We start from the raw sequence: 22212 nt of genomic DNA, 5'->3' as shown, positions 1-22212 counted from the left end.
GCAGAGTTTTAGCCCTGGGCATTTAATTCAGGCTCCGTGTGCATGTGTGCCTACAGAGATAAAGGGCAGCCAGGATAAATCCCGGGGCACAGAGGCTGAACTGCCAAAACAGAGTTAAAACATTGCCACGTTCTTAGTACTGAAATACTTGGAAATCGGGCCAAGAAACTGGACTTTGGGGAATGATCAAAGGATAAGTACATCTCACCATCGTGTTTCCTTTTATTTTTTTAATTTTTTTTTTTAACTGTGATCAAATTTGCAGGAGTAGAAATGGGTTTTAAAGAGGCGAGAACAGGCTGCCCCTCCTGAGGACTCTCCCCTGCTCTGCGGGAGCCGCATTAACTCTGTCTAAAAGAAGTAGCCATGCCATGACTCATACTTTCCACTCCCCATAATCCCTCTCAGTAGGGTGCAGACTTAAGAGTTTCCCTCTGACTTCTGACTTGTGTTTTGTTATAATTTATGCACCTGCTTTGGAAGAGCCTTTGAAAAATATGACAGTGGAGGAAAAAAAAAAGGAGCCCGTTTCATCTGTCTGATGGACAGGCTGAAAAAATACCCCAGCACAGTGAAATTCTGCATTACCAGGAAAATAACATCTGCGTCTACAGCTTTCTACCAGGCTGCTAGTAACAAAAACTAAACTACTAGAAATCCTTTGTCAGAACAAGGGCAGAGCTTAAGTGAAAGAATAAGCAGTTCAACTGAGTCAGAAGCGTGTGGCTGACACAAGACAGAGCAAATGTCTTTTTAAAAAAACACGCCAATGAATTATGTACAAGCCCACACTCAAGGGCCCAGATCCATGTCGGGCTCCCAGTGATATCAGCAATGGCCATGCTGGGTCCCACATGCTTCCTGAGCCTCCAGGGCCAAGCACGAGGCAGCGGGTACTTCTGTAAAAGGATTTTTTTTTTATGGGGTTTTGGAAAGGTCAATAAATAAAATCTAAGCTTTGACATGCCAGCTATTTTAGGAAAAGTGACTTTTTTCCATTGTCCCTGGGTCTGAAACAGGGAACACTACTGCTTCAAAGCCACTCTGGAGCTGCAGTTCTGTACACAACACCGGACTGTGTCACCACTGCAACAAACAGTCTGCAGATGACAGCCCACAGGACCTTCCCCATCCAGCCCAGACGGCCCCACGTCCACAATCCATGTTGTTTGTGCCTCTCAGCCTCTCTGCAGCCTGGCCTCAACACAACCAATGCACCTGCTCCCTCCTGCCAGCCCCACTTCCAGCCACGTGCTTCCTCGCCTGCCTTGTGTCGGCACCGGCCCCCAACTCCTTCCCAAGGCAAAGAGCCCTTCCTGGGCTCCAACGCTCCATTTCCAGCTCTCTGCTCTGCACCACACGTTACTGCAGAAGGGAAAACACGTACTGCACCTCCTCTCTGGTTCCTACAAAAGCTGAGTTCATCTCAAAGGGTGGTTTCCATTGCCCAGGTCTCAGTGGCAGCTGCCCTGGTGTGTCCCACCTGGCTGTGAGCCGTGCCCTTGCTGTGCAGAGACACAGCCAGAGCGCTGTGCAACACTGCCCAGTGCCCCCCTCAAATCAGATCCCACCCTATAAAACCTTTTCTGCCTCACCCAGAAGATAAAATTGTAAATGAGGAGAATTTCCTTGAGTTACTGTTTATTTAGCATCATTTTACAGCTCTGCTGGTCTAAGTTGTGTATTTTTACTGTCTCAGATTGCTTATTTCATCTAGAGAAATAGCAGCAAATGCACAACATGTGCTGGAAAAACAAACAGTTTTACTGCTGGCTTTCTGGAAGCTTTTGGTAAATAGCTGCACCTGGTTCCAAGTGTACTTTGTTCTAAAGTGTTGGTGGTACCTGCCTGATGTTGTGCTCTCTGAGGCTGTTAATTAAAACAATGTTGAGTTTTATTGGTGTTTGCATTCGGTGCTGTGTTTTGAACATATGAATGAATGGTGCCCCTGGGGAATATTACTATTTCTGCTAGAATGCAAATTGAAAAAATATGTGAATAATAGAGACAGACCCTCTTAAAACAGCTCAGTTTATCGAATCCATTTCTAGAAAGTCATATTACCCAGCTGAGAGTATATCAATGATGCAAAATTGCTAAGGTGGTGAGCTATTTCAGGATATTCCAGACCCAAGTGATAACATCTTGGTACTCTCCTGTGATGGATTTATTGAGTGCTAATCCTTCTGCATACCCTCGTCCTGCAGTCAATGAGCAGCTCTCCTCTGAAAAGCTCAGGAGCCTTTAACATCCATCATCTTGATGACTGCAAGCATCTCTTTTATGGTGCAAGCCCCTGGAATGACTTGCACATATATGAGAGTATGGAATTTTAAGAGTACTCCTTTCCCTGGAACTTCCCTGAATGTTAATAATGGGAAGGGGACAAGAGGACAGTGGGAAGAGATTTAGAACTTTCTGGCCTACATTAAAGGTGGATCCCATAGGTAATGTCTCCAGGTTTCCTGTGACCTTCACCCTTCTTAATGCCACTAATATAAACACCTTACTCCACACAAACCTCCTCGTATCATTCAACAAATTTTAAAGGGAGCAAATTTGACAGTTTATGCACTTTTACAGCCTTCCCCCAGCAGTGGGGGAAGCATTTGCTTGGAAATCTCAATTATAGCCCTGCTGTTAGCTCTATAATTAGATCCGTTTGGTCATTTTGAATGTAGTGTGTGTTGTTCACCTCAAATAGCAAATAACCTGCCGTTCCACCCACACTTTGTGCACCTCTCCAGAGGCTTAGAAGCCTGGCTGCCTGTGTGGTAGCAGCCAGTGGAGCTGGGCTGCTTTGGGGATCCTGGGGAGGAGCCCTGCTCGTGGGCTCAGCTCGAACCTGCGGCTGCAGGGAAAGGAGAGAACCCGCTCCTGGTGCTACTCCTGCAGCACAGAGCTCAAATTGAAGACTCTGATCAAATGCTGCAGAAGAGCTGGCAGCTCTGCCCATCAGTGCAGAGCTTCCTCAGGGCTTTGCCAGCCCAGGGAGCGCTGTTCATCAGCACGGCACTTCAGAGCATCTCCGTGCAACACTTGCCTCCTACCACCTCACATGAAACCTCATAAACCACGAGAGACCTCTGTAAATAGCAGGGGAAGTACAAACAAGACCAAACCACGAGCCTTAGCATTACTGCTGCTATACCATCGACTGCTGAACCCAAAGAAACTACTTTTCTTTCTCCCTCCCACCCCGAGGTATCAGACAGTCCCATGGCAACCAGCCTTTCAGAGTAGTTGTCATTTGGTCAACACAACTTGAATCATCAGTCAGAAAACCAGGTCCTTTCACCTAATCTGCTTCTTTACAAAGAAGTAATCTGGCCCATTTGCTGTAAAACTGCCCCATGACTGAGTTATTTTGGGATAACGTGGGGTGAGGTCACAGAGCCCCTGAAATGGAACCATTTGCTGCAGAAGGCTTTCATTCAGCCCTCAGTGACTACCTCAATCACAAACACAAGGGATCATTTGCCATCCACAGTCTCCATGGCTTCAAATACGCAACCGAGGACTAAAGTGTCCTACACAACACACACAGAAACATCACACAGAGAGGCAGTGCAAGATGGTGAAGGTAAAGCCAACCCTCCTGGCCTCACTTCCACCCAGGAAACCTCAACAAGGGTCTGGCTAAGCCTTTATCGCTGCCCAAGCCAATACAGCCACTTGCTACTGAGAAAATAACATAATTGCACACCAAGCGCTAAAGCCTAATGAAACCATATCAATTTTGTTGTTTAGGCCTATGTTTCTAGGATTGCTGGCCTACCAAGATGTGTTTTGCAAACAAAGACAGAAAAGAGCAGAGAAATCTCATTAATGATAGAACAAATAACCCAGCAATGCGACAGGGCTCATTTCAGGCTCAGATCTCAAAGGTGACAGATTTTAAGGTGCTGGCATCTTGTGCTCGTCGCTTGATGGATAGTTTTGAATGGCACTACATCACTAGTCATTAATTAGAGACAAATTTTGTATCGTGCCCCTACCAGCAGAGGAGGGAGGGGGCTCACAGTGCCCAAACTCTCCTGTACACGAGCACTGTGAGGGGATGCCACAGAAGATGGAGGGGTAGTGAAAAGGGAACAGCTGTCATGTGAACAGGAGTAAAGCTGAGTTACTGCAAGAAGTGTCTGGCTGAACGATACTGAGCAGGGATTTTATATGTGAGGGACCAAGTTAAAAATTTATGCCCAAATCCAGTGCTGGGATCACAGGCCATGGAATAATATGGATAAGTGTCTCACCCCTCTTCCTTTTCCTTTAATTCCTTCATTATTTGTCAATGTTTTTGAAGTGCAGAGTTGCAAAGAAATGCCCAAGAGATGAGGTGAAGCATGAAAAATAGCAAGCCTACACTACTGTTATTTCCAATAAATATGGCACAGACAAGGCAGAGAGCTGGAGATCACTGTCCAATGTCAACAGACATGTGGTTCCTCCAGCAACCTCTTCATTTCAGTGTAGGCAGAAACTATGGCAAACATTGACTGTCTTTATGATAATTACTGCACAAAGATTCAGCACCAGCTACCTGGAGGCTTTACATGTGCTGGGGAAGTGCTGCTCTCTCAGATTTGGCCATTCATTATCTTTCACTTCCACACAATCTGCGGGGCAACAGCTTTCCAATACAGGCTCCCCAGGAAAGTCTCTTTCTCGGTAGACAGCAGACTCTCATGCTTCCAGCCCAACACACCAGCATGCAGAAGGACACTGTCCAGAAGGAAAACAGAGCCCAGGATGCATATTAATTACTGGTGGCACAAAGCCCAGGCAAGGTTGCTGCTCCATAGTCAGGCTATAAATCTGTCCAAATAGGATTCTGGCCACGCCTGCCGTGTTTATATTACAAAATTTTATGGCCATGTGATTCTTCACCTGGAGAGGAAGAATATCCCTGTGCAGCCAGTTAAGGGCTGAGATTTATTATCTGGTGAAACAGCTCTGGATGTTCCCGCAGGCCGAGCAGTGTCCACGTGTGCCAGAGGCTGTGGCGCTCCCGGGAATGGGGGGGCTTTCCCTGGGGAACTGCTCGGCTGCAGGGGCACCTCTGCTCAGCACCCCGTCACGAGTTCCTATAGAATTTTATCCTTTTGTTTTCCCCAGCAGAAAAGCCTTAGAATAACAGAAATCTTCAACCCTACCAGCCTATTGAGGAAACCAAGCTCCTGCAAGGGCATCCCACCCCCTGCCCTGGGTCAAACCTGGCCCATCAGAGACCTGCTGTGACATGGACTTCTGCTTTGAGAGGGGGTAGCTATGGAGTTTAGGAGGGTATTTCATAATGAGGTCAAAAAGAGGCTCTCCCTGCTTTGTCCCACTCTCTTGCAATGAGACTGGCTCTGGGATGCCAGCAGGAGAGAGAATCCACGTGTTGCTTCACCACGGAGGGGATGGGACTCTAACTGAATGTGCAGTGGCAGAGTGATGGTTGAATTAGAGGCAAAACACGTTTCCTTGCCTGTGTCAGCCACACCTCACAGCTCCTGGACCCAGCACTGTCACAGTTACAGCGCAAAAAGCAGATGAGACCTTAATGGTCACACAGGGCTTGGGCTCATGAGGTCCTTCACTGCAGCCCAGCAGGCAGTGTCCAGCTGAGGGAGGTGACTGCTGGTGTGACCACTCTGAGCCCCAGCCAAGGGCACAGCACATGGCTGAGGGGCTCCAGCTCAGCAGGTGGATTGGCACTGCCTGCACGGCTGACTTGGTGTGGGAAGCATTTGCCTGTGGCTCAAACCCTGAGCAAGGAATGCTTCTTGTGTCTCAGCGTGCCTCAGTTTTCCCTGTCTGCAAAGTGGGCTTAGGCAGACACCTGTAGAGCACTGTGATCCCCTCGTGAGGGACACTACGGAGATCAGGGCAGAGAACAGCCTGTCCTGTAGGTATGAAGGATCCAGTGTCTGCAAGCAGAAGCAAGAAAGTGTCCAAATAGATGAAAACATAAAATAAAATTCAGATTGTTGAACATCTGTTCCACAGAAACAATCTCTGTAGGCTTCTTGGATGTTGCAGATGTCACGTTAACCTTAAGCACTTAAGAATTTTAACTGAAGGAGGAAAATGTCCTTATTTTTATAGAAACTTTGCCAGCAAACACTCCTCAGTGAAATGGGTCCTTTAATTGAACCATAACTTGCTCCCTCTTACTATAAGTTTAACATTAAGCAGATGCTTGAGACTGGTTGACTTCCAGGAGGTTACTCAAATGCTGCAAGTCAGGTGTGTGCTGAAGTTTCAGACTCTCAGCAAGGGTTTCCTTTCACCTCTGCTTAGATGCAATCAGAGGGCCAAGCTGGATCTGAGCATCACATATGCCCTGGGCAGAGCAGGAGGATCAGCTCTGTCTGATGCTCTCTCTTAAGAGACAACTTCCAAAAAGGGCTGGGGAAGGCATCTTCCATTCCTTGTTATCATATGAACATATAGCGCCAAAAATCTCCATTCTGTACTGGGTCCCAAAGGAAAACGTTTGAAATAATCCATATTCATTAGAGTTTTTAATCCCTCACACACCAGAATTCAGCAGGCGGCTAATGAAGAAGACAATTATGCAGCACTTCACACAAAGAGCAAACCAGAACAGGTGCAAAGGCTGGAGTGCTGCCACACTTGCTCTCTGTTCTTTGGCACAGGGATCAGTGCTTTACTTAAAACATATCCACACATCCCAACAGTTTAAGGAGTCAGTTTGAAAGGAAAAGAGGTGACATTTAGGATTAATCATTAGCTGTTGACCACCTAAGATATTAAATCAAAAAGGAGACAGCTGGCCAAACTCAGTTTTATCTGTATTCCTCCTGAAGAACACAAGCAGAAATGGTGCTGTACCAGCAGGGCAGTGAAAACACAGACTGTGTTTGGTTTGCCCTTTGAATTAGGGCTCCATGTACAAGTACAGGGCAAAGGAGTGCTGCCCAAAGGATTTATGGCCTACAAGGCAAACATGGGAAAAGCAAAGAGAGATTTTCCATCTTTTGCAGCTGTTGGTCAGAGGCACGGGAAAACAAAAATCCACTTTTGGAGTTTGTGCAGAAAGCTCAGAGCAAAGCCATGACCCTGATGTGCTGATACCAGCCATGGCACTGCCCAGTAGGCTCTCACCTCACCTTGGGGTTTGATCCCACCTGCGTGGAGGGAACACAAACCAGAGCAGTGCAATGCCATGGGGCTGAGTTCAAGGACAGGGAGCTTCTGGACTCACCAAAAACACCCTGGGAAAGATGGCACCGAGGATGTCAATGGTGAAGGATTTTTACTGAAAGAAACAGGCTTTCAAAGAGTGGGTTGCAGTGTACCTTTGATGCAAAAGATCGTTCTGGGGAGCAGGAAGAGGGAGCCTATTACCAGTGTTGTGACTTATTCCCCCAAAAAAGGCTAAGGAAAGGAAATATTCCAGCAGGGAGGTGATAATGTAGGGAATAAGGGACGATAAGATAGCAAAGATATGAACTGCCTAAAGACTTGGTGGAAAAGAAAAATAGAATAAATTTAGGAAGACACTTAGTACTTGATTTCCATTAGGATATACAGCAATTAATTACTGATAGAAGGGTTCTGATTTGCTGACCATTTAAACACACAACTGCACCTCATGCAATGATACCTATAATTTACACACAATTATCCTGTTTTTCCACACACAGATTAAGTAATTGCTTGTATAAACTGAAAGATACATTTGCGTAATCCAGCTGCCTGATTTGCATGTGAAATCACAGCAACTGTGTGTACAACACCCCCCTCAATCTGCTCACACCAAGGCCAGGGAAGCATCAGCAGTGCACCCATGGACTGCCCCTGGCATGGAGTGCCTGGGAACACTTCCCAGTTGCTCCAGGATTAGTTTATAGCAACAAAGCCTGTGATGCAACAAGCTAAGGTGAGTGAACCAGGGACAGCCTGTAACTTTCTCTCTGTATCTGCCCCACTCCCTGTTCTGGAGATCACTGCCATGAGCAGATGGGTCCTGCAATTCCTCCCTCCTCTCCACACTTCAGAGCCTGGCTGGAAACTGGGATCCCAGTTTAAGTGGGGAAGTGGTGGGGAGGTGAGCAGCACGGCAGCAGAGCAGGCAGAGGCACATCATCCTTCTGCCACTCCTCCTCAGGAAACAGGCCAGCCTGCTAATGGGATCAGTAATTATGGAAACTAATCCCATACCTTTCTACAGCAGTTTTCGCTTTCTCTGTAAAGCATTTTTATGACCCATTTTGGGGTAGCATACACGAGCTGTGAATCAGGACCCTGTTGCACTTAGTGCTATATAAACACTGAACAAAAAGACAGAACTTCCTAGAAAGAGTTTATGAATTAAATAAATAACATCTATAACTCCTGGAAGTGGCATTGCCATGCCCAAATTATCTGGACCACAAAGCAAGTTTTGCAGAAAATAGTGCAAACTAAAAAGTATTTCACAGTCTCTTTACAAGAAGCTCTTAAGAGCATCTTTAAAAATAACTGTTAAGTCAAGTGGATTTTGGTTGTGGCCGTTCATTCATAGCCAGCAACTTCAGTAAATGTGTTATTTCATTTGATGAACATGCAAAAATAATGGAATGGTACCTGCCCCAGTGTTCAGCAGAGAGGAAAGAGAGGCCAGATACCCCTCTGGTGGGACCCGATGCACTTGCCTAGCATGATGAAAATCTGATATTTCAGCAGGCATGTGCTGGAGCTTTGGCCAGGGCTGTGGGTGTTAAATGAGACCATTCCCTGGGATTTCTGAGGTCTAAAGTTACACCTATAGAATAACATTGTGTGTAAACACAGACAGAGAGAGCACAAACATGTCAATTAGCAAAATGCACTCTGATACCTGACGTGTTCTAGAATGCAGCACATCTTATGTTTGGTTATCTTACCAGGACAGCCCAAAAGCGTCCTGTCCTGCTGAGCCACAAACAGGAACTTGGAGTCAGGAAAGGGTCAAAACACATACAGGGAGCATTGGGCCTATCAGTACCTTGGGTGGCATGAAGGATGCATGAGATTCTTGCTCCTGAAAAGCTCCCTTCAATAAGTTCTGCTTCAGATATCCTAGGCAGGGCTAGTAGGGCCCTGACCACTAGGACTTAATCAGACTTTCCAGACTACGCTTCATCTGCTTCAAATTTACCTTGAAGGATCAAAATAACAGTAAGCTGGATCCAATATACCTGGAGCTTGCAAACTTGTGGAAATAAATCAAAAATAAATGCCAGTTATGCCATTTGGCATCTCCTCCAGAAGGAGAAACTAGAGGTTGACATATCTGAGAGCTCTCGTGGTACCAGAGGGTCTGCAGCACTCCTGGGAACATGGCCCAAGAGCAGGGGAGCAGTCAGAGATGAAACATTTGAAGTGTGAAAGTCCTGTGGATGTCAGCTGAGGGTCAGAGAGACCCTTCATGGAATGCACCACTCAGCTCCAGAGGCAAACTGCTGGATTCACAAGAAGTACAGCCACGGAATTATGGCATCTGCTCCACCTTTCTAGACCAGCTTTGCTCTTGCCTGTGTCTGGGAGATTTTCTTATTTACTATTTTCTTCTGCATTGTCATATTTCAGTGCAGATTGATAGCAATAGTTATTGCACCAGGCAGGTGTGAGGATTGCTTAATTAATGTTTGTGAAGCACTTTTAGATCCTCAGATGAAAGCAGATAAGAAACGCGATGTATAATTATTATGTATTATTAATAAACTTCTGGCACATTGACAGGAGGGAAGACAACGCTTCTTTTTTTTATCCTGTAACTTTCTAAAAAGATTCAACTTTTATTCTATGAAGGACAGATTTACCAAAAATTCACAAATAAATAAGGAGTGAAAGGTCCTTATTCCACCAGGGAGGCTGGGTGGTTCTGCCAAAGACAGCAAACACTGCCTCAGAAAGCGAGTTCCACTCTTTCTCTATCCAGACACTTGATGAATCCCAAGTTTTTGAGAGTGGCCAGATGTGGAGAAGTACAGAGATGTTACAGACACTGCTAGTAGTGGAAGTGGTCAATGCACCTATTACAAGAAGCAGTAAGTTTGTTTAATGTGTGATCACTATGGCTGACAAAAACATGTGCTGCAGAAGCAATGATGTGTGCAAAGCAAGAGATGGACATTTTGAAACAAACAGAAAAATCACAGCTGTGTGAACCAAATTTCTCAGAGCTGAGAACGTGCCAAACACAAATTAGATTCCCGGAAATATGAAAAAACCCAATCTCAGAGGGATTCCTAGGCAGTTCCATGCAAGTGGCAAACTCTTATGTACTACAGCTGCCACTTGAACACTTATGGCTGGAATCCAGCTGCACCAGAGGAAAAGGTGGTCCAGAGGTTAGGGGTGAATTAGAGTTCTGTCCTTTGCTCCATCACAGACCCTGAGAAGCCAGTAAGTCCCCCTGTACCCTCTCCAAATAAACCAGGATAATCTCCTTGACAAGGCAGCTCCGAGGACAAACACATGATGCACTCAGATGCCACGACATAGAGAGGCAGGGATGGACAGACACCAAATCACTGCAGGAAAGGATAAGCAAAGACTGACATAGTCACACGAAAGGGTCCTCAGGGATCCAAGTTGCTGCTCCTGGTGCTCTGTGCCAGAATATGTTTCCATTCCCAGTTTATGCTCCCATCAGATACCACTGAAACCAGCCAAGTAAAGCACAGCTGGCACGTGGAAGGCATTTCTTGTCATGGAAAGTGTTCTTACAACAGTTCCTGCCCCTACCAAAGATTTTAAGTGGCGATATTCTGACAGACATCTTTGCTCACATCTTCAGCTTTTTCTTTTACCAAAATGAGGGGTTTTTAAAGACCCACAAGGAATCTGAAGTCTGAAATAAAATTTGGTAACCATAATCATGTTTTAGGAAACATTTTGCCCATCAGTACCAATGATAGAGCATTTCTGGTGTTTATGCTGTTTATGTACTGCAAATGAGATTTACAGCTCCATTCTGTTCAAAAATGAGCAAGAGCAAATGGACTTAAATAAAATAAAACCAAACTAATCTGTCCTTTTGGCTAGAGCCTCTGCGTGAATCCTAGTCCAAACAGTATTGAATAAGTTCAACTCATAATAACAGGAACTGTTACATACAGTAGGAAAAAAAAAAAGAACTTTCAAATAAATCCTTCCTTTCATTTGCTTTGATTGTTCACCAACTTGTATTAGTGACAAGTTTTTTATCAGATTAGATGGGTGTTGTCAATATGAGTTTAAGGTACCAGCAAGTGCTTTAGTTTTGGCTTTGCTACTGATTTCTCTTGTCCTAACCCAGGTTTCAAACACACATCCAAGAGCCTGAATGCTGAGCTAAGGTCCCACTGCAGTGCCAGCCTCTCAGGGGAAGGGTCATAAATCACCCACACCCATGGGACCGAAGGGCCACATGCCTGAAGCAGAATAACTGCAAACCTCATCAAAAACACTCACAGGAACCACAATGGCTCTGCTGGGAGAGACTTGTGAATGGAGAAAGGGGGAACACTCCTAAAAATGCAGGTACATTTTTGAGACCAAGCTACCAAAGGCCCATGCTCTGCCCCTCACATTCACACTGGTGCTGTTGCTACCAAGGCTGGCAATTGCTTTGTCTGGGGAGTCTCCATTCCTGATGAGTAACACTTGAATGTTTATTTCATTTGCTGTGCTCAAAGTGGAGCTGGTTGCTCAGATTAGTTCTTAATTGAAAATAAATGCCCTCCTTATACAGGTTAATTTTGATACAAAGGAACCCCCATATGCAAGAGCAGTTTTAATATATGTGCATACATATCAATATATACTATAGTGGACATGATTTATTTAATCATTTCACAACACGGGGGATTTTTATATTTTTTAGTCTGATGTATTTACTCTCTTGCTATTCAAAACAGTTTAGCAGTATCCCCTCCCTAGAGCCAGAGCTGCATCAGAGCACATGGAAAACACCCCACTACAGACCTTCTGCTTTTAGATCTACCAGAGCAAAACCTGCTATTTTTCTGTAACCACTCATCCCTCAAAACTGACAAAGCTTTCCAGCACCTTCCCATGCAGGCTGGACTCATTCCAGCAGGAATACCTGCTGAAACAGGGAGAGGTTTGATTTCTCACTCCATCCCCTTCGACAAACCGCCAGAGAGCTTCCAGCACCTTTCTCTATGTAAGATCTCGCTGTAGGCAGCAGGCACAGGGACTGCATGGAAAATCATCCATACCATGAAAACATCCTGGTGACAGGGGACACAGGGAAGCCAGTGTGTCCCCCCCCCAGCTCTGCCCTGGTCTTCCTCACTGACCTTGGGCAACGGTCACCTCTTCACTTTAAGAGGGGGATAATACATATATCACAGGTTTGTCCTGGCCTTAACTAATCCATCTTTTCAAAGCACTTTCAGAGCTTTGCTTGATGAGCATAGACATTATAATACTCGTCTGCTCCCATTGTATTCAGTGGGAGTTTTACCCTGTGCAGAAACAGGACTGGGGCTGCTGGTGTTATTGAGGGACCTAGAAAGCAAATGTGCTTGGCATATTTGAATCTAGTGTTTGGGGAGGGGCCAGAGCAGGCACAAAGGCTCAGTGCTTGCCTAGGGATGCTCAGCACTCTTCCAGGTTCACTCTACAATAAAGGGAAGAGACTTTCATTAAAAAATCAGAATGAAACCTCACCCAGTCCTACTGGTAAACATGTTTAGCTAATGTCAGGCTGTGTAGGAGACAGGAGAGGCCAAAAGAAAAGCTAGGACAATGGGGAGAAACCAGAGACCAGGCAAACCTGGGGAAAGCTCACTACGAGGTTTATGTTGCTGTACTGAGTGACTGAGAATGCCAGGAGGTGAACATGTGGCTGTTGCCTCAGAGACTAAACTTAGGGCAAGGTCATCTTAAGGATAAAGAGTGCCAAAAGCTAAAGCAGCTCAGGCAATGCCAGTCAAGCAGTGGGGTGTGGGGAGCAATCCCTGAGTTGCCACCAGCTCATCAGTCCTTGGCACAGAGAAACGAGGAGCTGATTTATCCCCTCGGCCCTCGAGGCAGCTCTGCCCCATTAGGACAGAGACCCCCTGAGCTCAGCTGTGCCACGGTGTCAGTGCTCCCAGTCCTGGTGCAACACAGGGAGCCAACCCAGCCCATGATGCAGCTGAGCCCTTAGATCTGGGAATCAAACTGGGCAACTCTCATCACAGTCAGAGTCTGATCACGTAGCAGAAGCAGTGACAACATAGAGCTTCTATGTACAGCTTCTTGAGAGAGGGCTCATATTAGTGCCTTGCTCACATTCACTGGCCACATTGTGCCTCTGTTGCTGCCAGATCTCTCCATGGAGTAAATCATATTGACTGTGTTTATTATAAGAACTAAGTGATCAGCTGTGAACTTTCTTTGACATAAATATTTTGCCATTAGCAATGAGAAATAGCAACGCTCATGCTGTAAAAGTAACATTGGATTATTCCTCTTCATGGGGGCATTCACGTCAAGAGAAATCAGAAGGAAATTGTGGTTGGAGGAATGGGTGAAAGGAAGAATGTGATGGGCAAGAATATTTATCCCACTGTGTAAGAGGAGTTAAGAGAAGAAAGTGTTTTTAAAAAGTGAAAAGAATGGATTTTTCCAGAGAGCTCTGGAGTGCCTGTGCAGAGGCAGCTCTGACACTGCCTTGGTCAGGGTGTACCTGTGGGGTGCTTTGCACAGGTACCAGCCAGAGCTGCAGCTGCACACTGTGCACACTACACCACACCAGCATTTCCTGGGGGGATCAGGTCCAGTACTTTTCTTCTGAATCCCATTATTACTAAACCACTGCAGTTACAGCTGAACAAAACAGGGATTTTCCACTGTTGCAAGGTCTCCTACTTTTTCACTGGTGATGCTGGCACCTCAAACCCTGTCTGCTCTCAGGCTGAACAGGATGGGAGAATGCTGAGCAGAAAAGGGAATTAATTTCTCTGAGGAGATTTTTTTTTTTCAAAGGTACAAATGAGAGCTGGTGCTTTAAAAATAGCATTGACTATACTTCTATAGCACTCGTCCTCCAAGGAATTCAGTCGGAGCATGTAAGCTTGTCACTTCCCTCCTGAGGCAGGCAGGCTCACGTGGATGTGGATGCTCAGGCTCAGGGAGGACCACAATCACTCCAGGACTTCCTCCTAGCAGGAAGTCATAGGGAAGTTAAAAAGGAGGATGTGCTCATCATACTGTATTTCATGGACTAGATGGCAAGTACCTCGAAATAAATGCCAGGTCTAACAATTAACTTTCATTTTATAAAGTTCTTTAGGGACTGCAGAGCTGCAGGCTTGCACTGGAAACGGCTGAACTCAAACAATCTTCAGGCAAGAAGTGCTGGCAACTGCCTGCCTGGATCCAAGGGCTGCAGTAACAGGTCTGGAGAAAGGATCACCTTAAAAGGGTGAGGATCCCTGGAGAGCTTAGACCAAGTTTGTTGTCGGCAGATGCATCCCATGCAGGATGGATGCAGGATGCAATGCCATCAGCCAGGATGTGTTACAAGGACTTCTAGCAAGATCTTTAGAGCCGGGAAAGAATCACAGGACACAGCTAATAGGCAGGCAATATTACTAGAGTTTGGGAGGGGGTTTCTCCCCCAACTTGGAATTTGTGGAGGCTGTAATGGAGAGGAGTTCTGGGAACTGTCAGCACAGCAATACATTGTGGGGGAAAGTCATCGCTGAGGCAGCTGCAGAGAACACGTTGCAGGGAACTAAACGTAGGAATTAGGGCTCTCCAGGCTGAAGATTTAAGTCCACTGGAAGGACAAGCACCCAGAACAGAGCTGCAAGATGAAAAGAGATTGGTACAGAACAGCAATCGTGCGTCCACAGGACAGTGCTGTGCTAGAAACCCAGTGATAAGCTATATACCAACATGGCAAATCCCTCAACCCAGAGGACATGCTTTGGAATGAGGCTCTGCTTTGGAGGATCTCTGAAGATAGGAATTCACTTTGGATGAAGGGAAAAATTCTCCTATATATAGCAAAAAAGCCAAGGCAATAGCTGCATCACACACACACACCAAAAAAGAAAGTCACAGATGCAAGCAAAATATGGGCAATCTGGCTTTAATAGCCAAAGTCAACATCTGCCCTGTGGTGGGACCCTCAGAGACAGACAAGACATGGCTAAGATGTGACCCCTGCAATTCAGGAGAGGGGTTTCCTCTACGGAATGCTAAATTCAGGCAGGTTTAGAGATGAATGAAAACTGCACACCATAAGGGACGGCCAGGAATAGAAAGCCCATGTGGGGGAAGAACGCTCTAGATGTAGCAAATGCATTTCCAAGAGGCTTTTATCATTCTTATTTTGTCACTACTATCAACAATAATAAGAAAAGAGCTTACAGAGCAGCCTCCCCAATCCCTGAGCAATGCATCCAGAGATTAGCAGCAGAGAGCAGTGGGCAGCAGAGAAAAGCTGTTCAAGGAATGTAGAGGCATGCATAATGAGATTATGGAATTGGAGTTGCATGTTTTCAAGGATAAATGTGATATTATTGCACTGGCAAAGACATAGCAGGAGCAGGGGAAAGGATGAGAAATAGCCTGTCAGAAGGGAGGGATTGCTGCAGCTGAGCTCCAACAGGACAGGGACAAGTGGGAAGTGGAGGCAGCGAGGAGGAGAGGAAGTGCACATCCTACTTGACATGCAGATATGCAGAGAAGCTTTTTGCAAAGTGGGTGATGTCATCGTGTTTTTCTCAGCCTTCAGGACAGCAAGAGAAAAATAGATGAAACCAGCACATGCAGAGGAGTCTGTAAGACGAGTAGACTTTTTTCCCCCCCTCTCTGTGCAACACTAATTGCTCAAATATTGATCGGGGAAATAATTTGTGAGGACTAAAGAAGGAAAAGAAATCCTTTCTTCTTAAGAGGCAAAAAGGGCAATGTTTTTGCAGAGTTGCTGGAAAGGTCCAGGTGATCAGAGAATTTCCAAAACCACATAAGTTAAGATGTTCAGTTGGTCTAGATTTTATTTGTTTATACTGGAAAACATGAAACAACTGCAGTCTGTGATTTTTTTAGGATTCTACATGAAGTCTAATTGGAATTACAGCTAGGCTGGTTCTCCCAAGGGGCACAAGTGTCTCACCAAGCTGGTGAGAGACCCATAGGTCACAACTAGCCTTGGTTAGTAGAAAGCAAAAGCTTCAGGAGGGACTTTGGCAAGCCAGGGCTGCCAGCTGGGCTGTGGGTGACAGGAACCAGCTGCCCAGGCTTCGCCTTGGCGAGAGAAAGAGCAATTAGAATGAAAAGCCCAAACCAGAGTGCTGGAGCACTGCTAGCCACTACTGCCCTGGCATGGACACGAAGGCTCAGGGAAAAGCAGCAGTTCTGCTTGGCTTCTGGAGAGCTGCTTTTCTTCCCTGAGGAAAGGAAAAGGAAAACTACCGTGCAACAGAATCTAAGAGCTACTCCAGAAAATATCTGCACCTCATCCTCTTCTAGGGTAAATCCTGACAGAAGTGAGCACCAGAGAGTCATCTGTGGTTAAAAATGGATGTTGGGAGTACACCAAAGTACAAGAAGAATACCATTAAAAAAACAAAAACAAGAATCAACCACCAAACTATCAAGATAGACTGGCAGAATGATAAAAATAAGCATGAACATGCAAAAACAGTGACTGCAGAAGAGGAAGAAGCATCCACAAAGCCTGCAGTGGGTATTTCTCAGAGATATATAGGCAAATAGCCACAGGAAGCAGGAGAATCAGACCCTTTGAAATATATTCTAGGGTTAGAGAGAGATGAATGGAGAGTTTTATTAAATAACTGCCCGATAAATATTTTTTAATTTGGTGGAGGGCAAGTCCCTCAGTTCTCAATTTTGTGCACAGGGGTTTTCCCACTGGACAAGATAAGTGCAAGGGAGCACAGCACAGTGAGGGCTTCCAAGCTCAGTGGACTGGTGGGTGAAATGTTTTGGGCACAGCCTGACCCTGGGGAAGGGCTGGGGTGCTGCCCTGACACCTCACACATGGACAGTGCAGCTGCAGGGACAGGAGAACAAACATCCCTCTGGCAGTGCTGGGGGTGACAGCAAGGAGGGCGTTCCAACAGCCATCCAGTGCCTCAACCAGAAATCTGAAGGCTCTCAAAGAGGGGTATTATAAAATACAAGAGAGTTCTCTCAAGTCACGTACGGGGTGAAGCCTCACATATAAATAAGACCCTGCCTGCCGTGAGGTGCTTAGTTTAAAAGCCAGACACAGTAGTCAAAAGATACAGGTAAATCCCCAGTGGATAAGAGAGCAACAAAAATTAGGATCTGGGAGATTCTTTTCCTATTTGAATGCTGTTTTCTAGCCTGGGGTACATCACATATAATCTCATTTAAGTAAATAATAAATATAAAATCCACAAAACAAACAAATCAAAACCAACAACAACAGAAAAACAGCAAAAACAAACCCCTAAAACGCAAACACAAATAAAAGACAACTCACTCAGCATTTAACTGGTCCCAGTATAACCCTGAGAAGTTCTGCAGTAAGCTGGTATGGAGGGGTCAGGTCAGGTGCTGTGCAGAAAATGTTAAAATACAGCCAATGCTGACAGCCAAGGCCCCCCATGCTGGAGCAGGGGTCGGACAACAGGCACAGCTACAGAAGGATTGTGATAGCTTTGGGGAAGAACCTGCATTTGTAGCCATTTTCTTGACTTCTTAAAGAGAAGAAGTATCTTGTATTTGTTGAGTTTGTTACATGAAAAACCCTTTGCATTGAGTCACACAAGTCTGAAGAGGACAAATATGCAACAGTAGTTCAGGTTTCCCCAACAGTGGTTTTAGGCCCTTGTGTGACATTAAACCTCACAACAGTTTACTTTGTTCCCTCTCCACGGGAACAGTTTGAGCTCTCAGACCTGGCAAAGCAGATGGAGTCTGGCTTGAGGAGAGGTGACAGAAGTTCCCGGAGGCCCATGGCCTCAGCGAAAGTGCTCCACGGAGCGCCAGCTGAGGAAAGCTGGCCAGGAGCTGTCAGGCAGAGGCTCAGATTTAGCAAACGCAGCCCAAAAGGGAGCCTGGGCACAGCTGGATAGGTCAGATAACAGGTCAGGCTGCCAAGTCCCTCTCCCCATGTCCTTCCATCAGAAGCTGAAGAGTGAGTCCAACCTATTCGATACGTGGATTGAATTTTCATGAAGGTGATCAAAGCAAAGGGCATACTCTGGCTCGAGGGGAAAGCTATCCACCAGCAGGGAGCAAATCGGATAAAGAGTAGGCTTAGCCACGCTTCTGTCCCTGCCTGCTAAGCTAATTGTTCATCAGACCCGTTTTCCCTGCTACACTTGAAATGAGGGGGAATCTGGTTTTGGGGACTGCTGGAATACTTGAGGTCTGAGAACATGCAGCATCACTTTCATTGCAGTAATGAGGGCACAGAATGGCAGCTTTAAATGCTAAGGGTAATGATGCATTACCGTTCACTCTCAATTAATCCAGAGCCTGCAATGCCGAGTGCACTTACTCCGAGAATTTTCTCAGAAAATGAAGCTAGAGTGTATTTCATTTATAAATCACAAAAGACACTTATTTGGCAAGAATAACCCCTGCTCATATACAATAAATCATGAACATCAACAGTCTCTAATGGATTTTGAGTCAGTGCCACAGACAGTGAAGCCCAGGGCCTGTGTTTCAGGATTCCAGGACTGTGCCAAAGGAGCCTTATAAATTATTAATGCATTCAGCACAGTGTCATCTGTGCCACTGGAGAAAATGAGACATTCTGGGGCTCCGTTTGTCATTAAAAAAGTAATAATGGGTTCAGCAGGCGGACCATGCCTCTCCCATCCCTTGCCAGGATGAGCCAGTTAGCTCCACACTTCATAAAATCCCTTCCCCAAACTTTCGCACATGCTCTTGGTTCACGATGAGCAGCATTTAGAGAAGAGAAAAAGAGAGGAAAAGAAGAAGGCTGTTTTCACAAGTAGCCCACCAAAGCCAGACTTCCAGAGGGACTTCCAGAGCTAAGGTTTGCGTTCACAAATCTTGTGACAGGGAGGTGCATCACAGAGGTAGCTGGGGCCTCCTTCTACTTTGCCATACAGTGAGGATGTGGGTACATAGAAAATTCAAGTTTTGGTCCCTACTGCTCAGTCTCTCATGCTTTTCAGTTATTCATCCCACAGTTTTCAACCTCTCCCCCTTCACTTTTGTCCCCATGGTTACTGAATCACTGTGTTCACAGAGATTCTCCTCACTAAAGAAAATGTGACTAACATGAGGCAGCTAAATTATCAGAGCCAACTCTGACATTGGTTTCTCCCAACATGGATCTTATCTTCGAAACGCCTTCAAATAGATCTGTTGCACTGGTACCAACTTCAAAGTAAGCAGCACTTCAGCTATTGACAGAGACAGAGCTGCATAAGTAATGCACAGGGAGACTTAAAATAGGCTGGATTCAGGTAAACATTCAAACACCAGCTTAAGCAAACCCACAGCCTAGGTCTGAATGATACAAATAACTAAGAGATGCATTTCACTGGAAAAAAATTAAATCAAGCCCTAGAAGGGAAGGCATTGTTTCCTCATTGGACCTGGGTCTAAGAGTTCGAGCAGATGCAGATACCCTCTTCTTGAAGGCCAGTTTGGTTGAGCAGCAGGAGACATGCTTGTTTTAGGCCCAAAGAAATCTCTACTACAAACTGCACCAAAACAGACCACTGGATAACAAGTGTAAAACCTCCAGCCACAGCAATCATTGTCTGCCAACCCACTGCTTGGCGGAGCTTCCCCCACACTGAGTAGCATAGGTGACCCCAGGCAAGTTTAAACCAGATCACCTCCAAATTAACCAGAAAAAGATACAATAAAACTTGATTGCATCGGAGAGGCCTTTCTCCCCTTGACTTACAGCATCTGGCCAGCCACAAGAACCCAGACACTAAAGCAAGGGCAGCAGGACAACACTTCATGTAAGCACCACCAGCCATAAGCCAGCAGAGACAAGACTTGAGAACAGACATGGAAGTCTTACCTTGGCCGCTACGGAAGAGTTGGGCTTCTCCAGGAGGTCCCAGAGCTTTTTCCTTTTCTCAGCACAGCAAGTGTTATCGAATTCCTCCCCTTCCCTTTCCCTCAGGGTCTCAGCTTCTCTCTTCAGCTCCTCGTTCATCTGCTCCTTCTTCTGGTGGTAGCGGGCCTGGCAGCAGGACTCCAGGTAGATCTCGTCCACCCCCCAGTAGTCCAGCTCCTGGCTGAAGGACAAGGCGCACATCTCCTCCATCATGTGCAGCTTGCCAGTACGGTAGAAGTTCAAGATTGAGGTGAATGCCCCGGGATGCCTGTCGAAGAAGTACTCGTTCTCCTCCAGGTTGTAGTCATCACAGATCTCCATGAGGGAGTCGTGTGTGTTGCAGTCTCTGAGCTTACCCAGCCTGGTCCGCGGCAACCTGTCCAAGGTCCGCCAGAGAACCTCGTGGGCCAGCCCCCCCACGTTGAGCTTGACCCTTCGGGAGCAGGCCTTGCTCCTGACGATCTCAGTGGGGTCCGGAGGCAAAGAGGTAGTAGAGCGAGATCCATGCTTGTTCATCCCCAGAGGCATCGCTGGTCCCCCTCAGGCTGGACGCTCCAAGGTGCGGCGCGGGGCAGGGCGCGGGGGCCGGCTCTGCTCACCTCTCCTTCCCCTCCATGCCCCAGAGCTGCAAGAGAGGCCGCGCGTGGGTCCCCGCCCGCCGCCCCGCTAATCTGCGGGGGGGGCGCGGCGCTGTCCGCCCGCCGGTGCTGAACCGCGCCCGGCCCGGCCGAGCCCGCCCGCTCCCACGTGCGGCCGGAGCCGCCACCGAGCTCCCCCGGGCGGCGGCCGGGGCTCCCCCCGCCCCGGCGGTCCCCGCACGCCCCGTCCGCCAGGGATGCGGAGACCGAGCACGGCCCCGGGAGCCGCTGGTGGCCGGCGGGGCGGGCACGGGGTGGCCCCGAGCACCGCTGGGCGAAGCGCCCCAAAAAGGCGCCGAGGCCGCCAGCCAGGGGAGCGCTGGCACCGCGTCCCCCATCCCGGAGCGCCCGGGCCCGCCGGACCCCGGGTGCCCCCACGACCCCGCAGGGCAGCCCTCCCCTCGGAGCCGGCGGTGGCCCCCGCCCTGCCCAGCCGTGTAGGCTGTGGGGGGGGATGAGGAGGCTTTTAGTAACTCCAGCCTTGCGGATTCCCCGAGGAAAAAGCTGGGACAGGGAAAAGGGGGGGATTTCCAGCCACTCTAACGACGCGCTCTGCCTCTCTGGGCTGCCCAGGGACGCCCCCCGCACCCGCACGCCGGCCTCTGCATAACCGGGAAAGCAACGAAAACGGCAATAAGGAAAAACCCCGAGCCTGCCTTAGGGAACCGAGTGGCTCATGACAGCCCCGAGCACTGTTGCTTACACAAGATGGCACGAAGAGAAACCCCGGCCCAGCCAGGAGCGGCTCCTCCGTGCCCAGCCGGCACAGCCCGGGGTCGGCCCCGTCCCCGCCGACCCAGGTTCCCCCAGACCCAAAACCGAACCCCCGCCTCTGCCTCCCGGCCGCCGCCGCACACGAGGAGAGGCTCCCCTGTCTCGGCCCGAACCCAGCCGTCACCTACCTCCTCCTGCGGGCTCCCAGCGAGGCGGTGCGGGGTGTGCGGGGCCGAGGGCGGCTACATCCTGCGGCGGGGCGGGCGGCAGGGGCGGCCCCGCTCGCATCCCCCCGCGGGCAGCCTCAAGGCGGAGGGATGGCGGCGGCGCTCCCGGCTGTCCACGGAGCCCAGGGGGAGGGGAAGGGAAACGAGGTAAATCGTATCCTTCGGCAGGAAGCTTTCCAAGGCCTTCCCTCGGCTGCGGCTCCTCACTCCTGCCTACAGCCAGCGCCGGAGCCGCGTCTGCCCCCGCCCCCAGCCCGTTCTCCGTGCAGACACAAAGGAAAGCTCCGGTGCTTCCACCCGCTGCCTCGGAACGGAGATCAACAAGTGCAGCCCGGAGCTCCGGCGTTGCCGAGCGCGGCTGTCCCGGCGCGGGGCGGGCGGGCGGGCGCGGGGCGGACCGGAGGAAGGGCAGCTCCACCGTGAGCTGGAGCCCAGCATTGCAGCGCCCCGGGGCCGCTCCGCACCGGGGCATCGGGCAGACCCTCCCGGGGAACTGCAGCCTCCCTCCCTAAGGCGAGGGGGCTGTGCCGCCAGCTCCCGGTGCCATCACCCGTGAAAGCAGGAGGGAGCGAGGGCTGGTGCCACAGAAACGCGATGAGCG

General features: G+C 48.1%; 1 protein-coding gene across 1 annotated transcript in view; it reads right to left on the bottom strand.

The window, feature by feature from the left end:
- KCNB1 (potassium voltage-gated channel subfamily B member 1) overlaps positions 1-21947 on the bottom strand; it is a 116670-nt gene extending 94723 nt beyond the window's left edge. Inside the window, exons 1-2 of the mRNA XM_050314094.1 lie at positions 21573-21947; positions 19994-20657 (exon numbers count right to left, since the gene is read on the bottom strand). Coding sequence (XP_050170051.1) covers positions 19994-20560 — 567 coding nt within the window. The 5' untranslated portion in view covers positions 20561-20657; positions 21573-21947. The remainder of the gene's footprint in view (positions 1-19993; positions 20658-21572) is intronic.
- Positions 21948-22212: the final 265 nt, after the last annotated feature.

Source organism: Myiozetetes cayanensis, unplaced genomic scaffold (assembly GCF_022539395.1).
Source record: "Myiozetetes cayanensis isolate MyiCay16 unplaced genomic scaffold, myiCay2020 scf19, whole genome shotgun sequence".
NCBI classification, from domain to species: Eukaryota; Metazoa; Chordata; class Aves; order Passeriformes; family Tyrannidae; genus Myiozetetes; species Myiozetetes cayanensis.
The sequence above is the reverse complement of the archived record's forward strand: the minus strand, read 5'-3'. Positions and strand labels throughout refer to the sequence as shown.